Raw genomic sequence first — 11,457 nt, forward strand, 5'->3', positions numbered from 1 at the left:
GAAATAAGAAAACGGAAGGCTAATTGGATTGGTCACGTTTTACGCAGAAACTGCCTTCTAAAAGAAGTTATTGAAGGAAAGATAGAGGGGCGGATAGAAGTGACAAGAAGACGAGGAAGAAGACGTAAGAAGATGCTGGATGACCTTGGGGACAGAAGAGGATATTGTCATTTGAAGGAGAAAGCTCTAGATCGCATTAAGTGGAGGAATTGTTTTGGAAGAGACTGTGGACCTGTCGTCTTGACAGATTACAGATGATGATGACTGAGTTCCATAGAAATTTTCTGAGGAAGAATCGTCTTGTCACAGACGGAAAATAACTAAGCCCGCTGGTCAACGAAATATTTTTATGTGCCGAGTACTTTAACTGACTGCTGGGAAAAAAAGAACTGAAACAGAGAAGTAAAAATGTGCAGTGCTAGAATTCTGAATTGCGGTTTGGATAAAAAAATATGTAAATACTCTCCTGCCATCTGCAAGTGTCAGTGTTGCATATGTAGGCCTAGAAACTATCTTGGGAATCAGTTGGGAAACAGATGCTTAGTGCAGAATACGTTATAGGATCGGAAATGTACGCGATTCGGAAGAAGTTCATGTTCAATTATCTCGAAAACCGCACGATTTACGGAAAAAATTGTACTGGGCATAGAACGCGTTCTTTTTTCTACAAATTTTATGCGAAATGTGTTTCGCTCGAATGAATAGTTATTCTCGTGATGCACGACGAAAAGCAAAGAGGTCTCCACATAGTGGGTGTTGTTTCTGTTCAATTTCAACAAAAACTCGAATGAGTCAACAAATTCTATTAAAGCCCCTTTATATAACACTTTGTGAAATCCCTTTCAGTGGTTCTAGAGTTGCTTCATGAGTACAGACTGTCAGATGGACGGGCAGAATGATCTCAACAGGCGCTCCGCGGGGTTAAATATGCGCATACATATGTACCACCTGCCATTTATTCATTGTCTTCTTAAGAGTGACCATTTTGAAATGGAACAGGGATAACTCAGTCAGTGTAACGACTGAGTCAGGGGCTGGGTGACCGAGGAATCGGGATTCGATTCCTGGCAGAAGCAAGAGATTTTTCTCTTCTCCATAACATCCAGACATGTTCTGAAGCCCACCCAGCCTCCTATATAGTGGGTACCGAGAAGTAATAAGGCAGGACGTGAAGCTGACCACACCTCCATCTAGTGCCAAAGAAAAGACTGGTGAAGTTATACGCCCACCTCCACATGTCTTCATGCCGTGTTAATTATGTAAGTAAGCCTAGGGGTAAATTTACCTTTACCTTACATTACTTTAAAATAATACATAATATATATAAATAGTATATATAATACTGTACTTGTGTAGGATGTTACATAAGGCGACCTGAACTGACGACATGAGAAATTTAACGGTCAATTAAAATTTTACGTCTAAACAATGAAATGAAGCAACAGGAATCCTGAGGTGGGAGCACAAAAATATTATTCCAGCCAGCCAGCCAGCCAGGATTGTATTTAGGGGAAGATTATGATTAAAAAATAATAAAAAATAAATAAATTCTGACAAACGAACTATGCTGTTGAAATAAAATGATGCGCCTTTCTTTGCCTATGCAGTCTATTCTGACAAATGTAAAGGTAAAGCTGTTCTTCTGCTCAACTAATTAAGCATCACATCACTGAGATAAATGGGGGAGTGAAGCTACAGCTCGACCAATCTTGATCTTGGGGCTAGATGGAGCTTCAAGCTCCAGCCGCTTTACCCTTGAGGAAACATTCCCACATGCCCATATGATGAGGTTATTCTGACTACTGAACTGAAAAAAAACTTTTTTCTCCAAGTTCCCAAATATTTCAGGGTTATAAAAGGGTTTAATCCCACTGACCTAACAGCCGTTAATTTATTGCTGAAAAAAAGCCACCTACTAGTGCTCTGTAAATCTCCTGTAACTCAAAAGTGACCATCTGTCTCAGTTGTAATTAGGTATTAACTCGGAATACAAAACAAAGGCTGCCAATCAGTGAACATAAAAAATCCTAGATTACAGGGAAACAGCAAAATTTCGAACATCAAAGAAAATATTTGAGCTTTGTGCTCCATTTCCAATCTTCTAAATGGTATATTCGTGAAAAGAATTAAAAGAAAAAATTTATTTTCACCAACCTGTTACAGGAAAAAACAGAATGGGCTGATTTTCCAAGTGCATTGGCACCAGGAAGTTATAACAGAGCCAAGAAGTAATTAAGTAAGTGCTTGAAATATATTAGATAAATGCATCTCCTTAGTGGTGCAGATGACAGCAAAATTATTATATACACCTCACTGTTCAAGGATGAAAAAAGGAAATTCAGAAACATGCTACTGAAACATGAATGGAATCTGGGTTTTCAAAATTTCATAAAGTAAAAGGTTAAGCTATCCCTGTAACAGGCCATGAAGGTCCATAAGGTTGTGAGACATTGAGGCTCCCACATTTTCTCTAGACACTTGGCTCACAGATGGCGGTAAGGCTGTCAGCCTTACACGTCAGCCGCCCTTCCTTCAACAAGAGGATTCCTGGTACTTATTTCTGTCAGAGGTTAAGTCGCCTCCAGGGCCCTAGTGCAGCTGGAAGGATTAGGTAAAGTGAAAAAATCTACCTCATCGGGACTCTAATCTTCAACCTTCCAGCTCGTAGCATAGTGTCTCAACCAGCTACACTACCATGTGCCCCTTCAAAATTTCATGTAGAATGAAATTCAAAATGCATTCATTCCTTTCTGCAACTAAGAGGAAAACTGTGACACAAGGTAGAAAAATATGCTGAATATGCTAAATAAAAAAATACATTGATGAACTTGATACCTTTCTATTCACTACTATCTGGATAAATATTTGTGTGGATATATCTGGTTACAAGAAATGCTACATTAAATGTGATAACCCTCAGGTTCAGGCACAAATCTTGCATCCTAATCAAATTCAAGATAAGGACTGGGGATGCAAGATTAGGTGTAAGCAAGTTTGGAATATTCAATAGAATTTAATTCTAAACCTTAAAAGCATAAACACTGGAAACTTCTTAAAACTGCTCCCTTCTTCCCTGTGGGTATTTCTTTTAAAATTGATGAACTTTGAACAGGAATTATTAGCTTAAATTATGTTAAATCTTCCATATACCAATGGAATCAAACACAGAAACAAATACTACTTTAGGAAATTATTATCCACTAAACTTTGTTGTCCTCCAAGTGTCATTAATTATGTACAATTCTCTGCATTTCCTGTTCTCCATTACAAAATTTAGACATTTCTTTCATACACAGACCCAGGATAGCAGAGTCAGTATAGTGACCAGCTACAAGCTGGAAAACTGAGGGGTCAGAGTCCAAGTCCTGATAGGGTCTAGAATTTTCTCTTCTCCACATCACACAGACCGGCTCTGGGGCCCACCCAGCCTCCTACCTAATGGGTACCAAGAGCTCTTTCCCTATGGGTAAAGCGCCCAGGGCATGAAGCTGACCACTCACCTCCAATTAGTGACAAGGACAAGAAAATGTGGATCTATATATCCACTTCCCCATACGCCTTCATAGTGCTTAATTAGTTAAGCAAAGGGACAATTTCTTTCATATATACATGCATACTCAGTCCAGTTAATAATTTTAAGCCAATTAATTAATTAATTTTCATGGTAATTCTCATTAAACACTTTACAGATCACAACACCCACTACTCCTTTGCATTAATTTTTTTTTCAGTCATAAGTTTAATATAAATATTAATGCTGTACATGAAGTTAAATATATAGTCTCATAAGAAATATCAATAAACAAAGAGGCACAAAATTCTTGACCTAATCACAGCTCCAGTCTCCTGTTCATGAGTTTTTGCAAGTAAAAAATGTTACCCAGTCTAAAATTCTGCAACGAATCACACAGATTCCAGATACATGGTATCATATCCATCTATGACACTGACCTAGATATGTGCAACTTAACATCTGTTACTAGGAGCCAAGGTGGAGGGACTATAAACTGCAGAAGCATCAAATAAATGATTTAGTACTCAGACTTGCTGGGTTTTTGGACTTTTTCTGTCATCCTGTATTTTAGAGACTAGAAAACATGACTTTGGTCCAGTGATTGAGTTTATCTCTTTCTAAGGGATATAACTGAGTAAGTGTCCTTCCCTTTCATCTGAGGACGGAACCAGATCAAGTTTCTGAAATGTCATGTTTTCTAGTCTCCAGAATACTGGACGATGGAAAAAGTCCAAAATCCCAGTAATTCAGAACCCTTTAGAATCTAAATGGTTTAGTACTTACCATCCCACAGGAATCAAGGAAGAGTAGAACTGTAAGCGGCTGTCAAACCCTAGGAACTGCAAAATTTTCAGTCAGCTGCCACCAGTCATTTGGTAAAATCTCCATAGTGTTCTCATTAAAAGATGTTTCATTCACAGACATCTGTTCTACACTCACTGTCATTGCCTTCAATTCCTATAATTTAATAAAGCAGAATATTGGCAAGCATTCCAATTAACCACGTGTGCAAATGTCCCATTATATGTTAGCAACACACAACTTTCCAACAGTATGTCAGCATGTTAAGGTCAAATATACTGTCTTACTAATGCCAGTTTATAAGTGGCCAATGAGACCTAACAAGCAGCAATAACAGGCTGCCTGCTACTTGCACTTTTATCCTTTTCACTCACACATCTTTGAACTTGTCATCAGTAAAGTCACTGATTTGACAATAAGATCCATTTAATTCTGGTTTCACTGTCTGTGGTATTCATTGTGATTCAGTCCCAGTTATGTTCATGTACTGCTGCTATACATTTAAACTTACCAACAGACTGAAAAAATACTCTTTCAGCTCTGAATATAATTCCATAAGCTTTAAACATCCGTGTAACACCAACAAATTTTACTGCACAAGTTATCAACAAAAGCTAATGTTACAAAATTACTACAAATGTATGTAACATCTCCTATTATCACATTCAAATGACTTGCTAACCTGCAGTACACTTTATACCTGACTCAGAAGTTACAACACATATAAAATAAATCAGCTTTAACTTTCCACAACATTAAATTAAACTGTTATTTTTTGTCATATGTTTCTTGTCGAGAAGGCAGAATCCTGGAATTATTACAGCTGAGAAAAAATGCCAATACTTTCTATAAGTTATCAAAAAAAGGAAAAGAAATAAGCACCACACAATTGTTATATAAATTTTCACAGAAATTCAACTGTATAGTAATAACTGTCAATCTCTGATACATTTCCTTTAAAGTAGTGCACATTCTATCAAACCTGTGGCCAACACCTTTAGTATCTTCAAAACACAAGGAAAACTTGAAAACACTCACTGTACACTCATCATTTAACACCATATTAATATATAAATTTCTGCTCATAAAAGCATTAACAGATACAACAAAGAAATGTGCTCATCCTTCTTTAAAAAAGTAATAAGATGTGCCTATCACACTCACACTAACACATTAAAAAGTTATATACTGTGAAATTCTTCAGTGTGTTTATTATTTATTCATTGCAAAAAAAATCATGTTTAATAAGTAGTCATAATTAAAAAATTCTTACAGCTTGCTCATTGTTACATAACCCCATGTGCACCCACATGATCTAACTCCATGCTCTTCAACATGTACCCATATATATACCATGCTTGAAATCAATGGACACACTGCAGAACTGACACTTCCCTAGGCTGTCAAGTTACTGGTATAGTTGTAAAGGTAACCACCATACAAGCTAGGAGAGTGGGTGGGAGTGATTATAACTTCAAGCATGCACTACTTGTAGTAGAATGTTGTGTTGTACTATCTAGCCTCTGACCTTGATGCTTTCTGGTTTAACAAGTGAATGCTTCAACATATACATCTTTGTGTCCTTCCTTACACATTCATTCAAACAGCATTTCTGTTCACATTACATTTTCTGATTTCTGATTTCAGAAGCCAGAACATAGTTATTTTAATGCCCATCAAGCTTTTGAAAGCAGGAATAGGCTTTAGACCAAATCCAAGGTTGAGTTCACAGTAGACAATAGATTAGGGTTTATTTGGCTGTAAGCTTTCAAGAGTCTGTTTTTTATTTTTATGTTAAAACTATTGCAGCACCTATGCATCATGCTGTAAAGGAACATAAGGGACATGAAGGCAGAGCTCCATCCACTCTACACTTCAACATTACTGGTAAGTTGGCACATTACTAGTTATGGTGGCAAACAGAACCCCCCCCCAGTCACACTTTACTGAGTGACCTACCCTGGCTTATTTGCAAATCTTTTAACAACTCAGAATATAAATTATTATCTATAATTCATCTTCAACTAACTGAAGTACACACAGAAAATAAATACTTTGCTTAATGCAATTTCATCATTAATTTTTATCAATTGTCTATCATATTCCAAAATTTGGGTTTAGGGATCTTGATTTTTTTATTTAGCAGCAAATTAAATGAGAACTGAACAAAATAGGAATGGGGAGGAAGTGGTCATAACCTATTACAATAATTCCATGGAATGAACTGAGGTAAACCATGAAAAACATCAATCATGTTATCTTTCAAATACTTGCAGACATGTTATTATTTCAGCTAACCTGTCCAGCATTGTTTCAGCCAAACTTATATATATATACATATAAGTTGAGTTCCATTCAGACAACACTATTACACTTCCAAAGTTGGCAGTACTGCTTCATTTAATTCTAGTACTGAAATTATTCAACTCCACATACTGCAGTATTAATATGGCTGGTGATATAAGCATTCTATTTGCCTTTTGGGGTACCTCCGCTCTCCCAATTTAATTCTGGACAAATTTCAAAGTTTTACAGAATTGTAACAAAAATTAGCTTCACATCATACCCAGTGGTTCTCTTAGTGAGTATAACATAATGCTGGCTTAAAGAAACATTTTAGTGAGGAAGATGAGAACAATTTAGTTAAGCTGATTAAAATGTGTTTAAACGAAACATATAGTAAAGTCTGTATAGGTAAACATTTGTCTGATAAATTTCCTATCCAGAATGATCTAAGACAAGGAGATGCTTTATTGACACTCCTTTTCAACTTTGCTTTAGAATATGCCATTAGGAAGGTCCAGGAAAACCAGGTGGGACTGAAATTAAACAGGACACATCAACTGTGGTCTAAGCTGATGATGTGAATCTACTGGGTGATAATGTAGATACCATAAAGAAAAACACACAGACTTTAATTGATGCAGGTAAGGAGGTTGGTCGAGAAGTAAACACAGAAAAAACTAAGTATATGTTGCTGTCCCATCACCAAAATGCAGAGCAAAATTATGACATAATGACAGAAAACAGATGTTTTGAAAATGTGTCACGGTTCAGATATTTGGGAACGATGATAACAAATCAAAACCTGATTCAGGAGGAAATTAAGAGGAGGTTCAGCTCGGGTAATACTTGCTGCCATTCAGTTCAGAACCTTTTGTCTTCTCGTCTGCTGACCAAAGACATAAAAATTAGAACATATACAACTATAATTTTGCCTGTGGTTCTGTATGGGTGTGAAACTTGGTCTCTGATATTAAGGGAGGAACATGGACTGACGGTATTTGAGAACAGGGAGTTGGGGAGAATATTTGGCCTGAAGAGGGATGAAGTGACAGGAGGTTGGAGAAAACTGCATAATGAGGACCTTTCTAACTTGTACTTTTCTCCAAGTATAATTAGAATGATCATGTCAAGGAGGATGAGGTGGGCAGAGCATGTAGTATGAATGGGGGAGAAGATGAATGCATATAGGATATTGGTGGTAAAGCCACAAGGAAAGAGAACACTGGGAAGACCAAGGTGTAGGTGGGTGGATAATATTAAAATGGATCTTAGAGAGATAGGATGGAATGGTATGGATTGGATTGATCTGGCTCAGGATAGGGATCAATGGAGGGCTCTTGTGAACACGGCAATGAACCTTTGGGTTCCATAAAATACTGGGAAATTCTTGAGTTGCTGCAGATTTGGCTTCTCCGCAAGAAGGGCTCAGCTCCATAAGTAAGTAAGTAAGATGAGAACAATTTAAACATCTTACAGAGAGGCAACAAACTATAAATATGAAGAGTACAGTCTTTTGGGTCTTAATGCTGTGTAGTTCAAACACAGCATGGCACTTTGGTGTTGAGCATAACTGGCTACCTGCTTCTTCTGGTTTCTTGCTTGGTTTACTCTTTGACCCTGAAGATGGAGGCAATATGTTCCTCTGAACTGTCAGGCTCTCTCTGAACTACATGGCATTACAACCCAAGAGGCTTTAGACTCTTTAGAGTTGCCACTGTGGGAACTTGAAATCCAACATACTATAAATAAAAGAGATATATAATGGGACAGTCTACACAACAGTTCTGAAAGGGACAAATAGACACTACTGTGTCAACATTTGTTTTATTAGCTGTTAGTGGTAACGCTACATGTTTCAACCCTTTTCTTGGGTCATTTTCAGATATACAAGAATACAAGTACTAGTTCTTGAATTGCCTTATTGATCAACATGAATTCATATTGTTTATATGACATGTAGCATTACCACCAACAGCTAATAAAACAAATATTGACACAGTGGTGTCTAATTGTCTCTTTCAGAACTCAGAACTGTTGTTGTGTAGACTGTCCCATTATATATATTTCGTATTACACACAACAAGAAGCATACCATAAATGTTGAAAACACTATAAATACACCTTAATATGAATGTAAGAGCATGTGTGTCTGTGTACGCATGAATAAATAAATGAATGAACGAATAAATGACAGTAACCCAAAGAGACAAAAAGCACTGCTATAATAATGCATTCTTTCAAACCACAAATACTGGCAGTCTTCCTTGTTATGGGAAGGATACACTCACAGCAGCTCTGTGCATATCATGTCAAGAACGAGAATGTTTCATATATGACCCGGGGGNTAAGAAATGAAATTTTGTACATCTTATGTGCAAACCACCTTTAATAAGTTAAATTGTATATTATCATTATGAAACATATACAATAATAAAATTTACAACAAGCAAAATAGTGTGGTGCAACATACGTAGTAACACTCCTGCTGTACAAGCAGTTACGAAACTAAAGGCAAACTAATTACAGCTCACATAATTCTAGCCACAGTACTAACATATATTTAAATGCTATGCAGAAGATTGCAAATGGAACTGAAGATAAACAACCAAACTGAACCTTCAGACAGCACCAACACACTGCAACATTTCTAGTTTCCTGGCTGAAGATCCAAGATTACTGTATGTAATCTGTGAGTAATTATACAGACTAATCCTGTACTGTATATCAGCTATCAGAACATGCAGAATATTTGAGTGTACAAGTTGTAGTAAACACCTCAGATATTTTAAGCTTGAATGAATTGGAAGAGCTAAAGCACCAATCATAATAAGTAAAATTATAGCACGCAAATATAACATTAAACAGGTCAAACATTACTATTCAAAACTCATTTTTGATAAGGCAGTTCACTGGTCATAAACTGTGGAATTTCTTCAAGTGAACATGACATAAAACTTTTTGAAAATCTCCTTTTAGAATAATTAGCAAAATACTTGGTATTTCTGTAAGTAAATATAACACTAAATTAGTCAAATATTCTTAGCTTAAAACAATTTTATAATCTATTCATGGAAAAATCACAAGCACAGATCAAAATATATGAAATTTTTGTAAGTAAAACTGGCACCACAGGGCAGAGTACTTGGAACATTTGCAAGCATAAATTACATTAAATAATAAACTATTATGGAAAATACTTTGAAAATATACTTTTATTTTATAAAACTGACAACCTTGTTCAGATTCTCATTCATCACTCCTATTCTGAGAATGAAAACGCCATTTTCCCCACTTAAATTCCACAACAAAATATTTACTATGTCAAACACTGCCTGAAGGTAAATATCATTCCATTTTCTTGGCCATTAAAAAACTTTAGAAAATCAGGAGGAGGAGGAAAAGATGAATGCAGTAAGTGTTGAGCATTACCCCTCTCCCCCCTCCACAGTATTCAAGCATGTAAGAATGGTATGACACAATCTTCCTACATGTTGAAAATGGTAGGGATGAAGTAGGGGAAGTGAGAGTGATAAACTTGGGGAATGAAGGTGATCTCATACTCACAGTGTTGAAAATTTGGGTTGTCAGGGTATCAGTCTGCTGGGCACAGTAATTTGTAACATATGAAAAATTGTGTTTGAACAGCATTATGTATTTCTGTACAGAAATGCTAAATTAACCTACACTTTGTGGCAAATCCTGTTTTGGAGGTCACACTCTCTCCCTGCCTTCAAGACCTTCATCCTTCATTTCACAAGAAAACCTTAAGCAAGGACATTATCAGATGAAGGCCAAGGTCATTACAGGCGTCCATAAAGTGTCCACACCAAATCAAATCAGAGCAAAAATGCATTTGGCATTCTCAAGAGCAGCTGTCAAAGAAAAATGTAGTAACTTCATTTTGTAAAGAAATTTGTCTTCCAAAACACAAATCTCCCTTGTAACACTGCAATGACTTCCATCAAATGAAATATGAACTTAAAAAGCTGGATGACTCATGACATACATAGCAACAAAATTAAGTATTTTCAGGCAGTCATGTTAAGATGGAATGGAATTCCAGCACTTTTGGAACTGGCAGTGTCTCCATTATCAGCGATGGATGTGATTTATGATGGTTCCAGCTTATTCAAAATCTATTATCCCTTGACATGGATGACTTGAATGAATATGCTTCAGTGTCTTTAACTTACTGTGAAAGTCTCAAATCAAATGTTTTGGCTGTATCAAATATGAAGATTATTTAGCTTCAGACTAGATGATAATGTACAATGAAGGGGAAAGGATGAAAGGTGTTGGAGTTGGAAAGGACTAGAATCGAGCTGAGAGCAACTCAACAGAGAAACAAGGCCGCTACCAAAGGGTGTATGGGAAGTTACTCTGACTTAAATTTTCAAACCGAAAGTGTTAAATTGGAAACAAACTGTCAATATTGCACTAACTAAAATAGAGAATTGCAAAAAGCAAAAGAAGAAATTTTAACTTATAAAAAAATAATAGAAATACTTCAAGCTGAATTAAGAGAAAACTCGTTACTAAATAATCCGAGTGAGGTAGAACAGAACAACAATTATTTTGAACAGGATAAAGCATCATTAATGGAAGAAGACTGGGAGTTAATTGCAGGAAAAAAGAAAAGGAATTTGTTTGAACTAAATAGAAATCTAATACAAATAATACCAACTAATAGGAAACTAAATTTAGACTCTTTGTTATCATCTTACAATCTCTCCAGTACTGTTAACTTTCCCACAAGAGTTCAAAATAATTCTAGTTCAGCGATAGATAATATATTCATTGATAACTCAAAATTAAGAGACTATACTGTAGGACCCTTTATAAATGGCTTATCCGAT

General features: G+C 36.2%; 1 protein-coding gene and 1 long non-coding RNA gene across 3 annotated transcripts in view; one reads left to right on the plus strand and one right to left on the minus strand.

The window, feature by feature from the left end:
- Positions 1 to 5,783, minus strand: part of LOC111868706 (probable phospholipid-transporting ATPase IF) — a 166,378-nt gene extending 160,595 nt beyond the window's left edge. For both annotated transcript variants that reach the window (XM_023859620.2, XM_023859615.2), the window contains exons 1-2: positions 5,589 to 5,783; positions 4,298 to 4,471 (exon numbers count right to left, since the gene is read on the minus strand). In XM_023859620.2, coding sequence (XP_023715388.1) covers positions 4,298 to 4,300 — 3 coding nt within the window. In that variant the 5' untranslated portion in view covers positions 4,301 to 4,471; positions 5,589 to 5,783. The remainder of the gene's footprint in view (positions 1 to 4,297; positions 4,472 to 5,588) is intronic.
- Positions 1,003 to 11,457, plus strand: part of LOC111868710 — a 27,766-nt gene continuing 17,311 nt past the window's right edge. The window contains exons 1-2 of the long non-coding RNA XR_002843550.2: positions 1,003 to 1,259; positions 6,125 to 6,202. This is a non-coding gene — a long non-coding RNA (uncharacterized LOC111868710). The remainder of the gene's footprint in view (positions 1,260 to 6,124; positions 6,203 to 11,457) is intronic.

This window comes from Cryptotermes secundus, unplaced genomic scaffold, assembly GCF_002891405.2.
Source record: "Cryptotermes secundus unplaced genomic scaffold, Csec_1.0 scaffold1359, whole genome shotgun sequence".
Lineage (NCBI taxonomy): Eukaryota > Metazoa > Arthropoda > Insecta > Blattodea > Kalotermitidae > Cryptotermes > Cryptotermes secundus.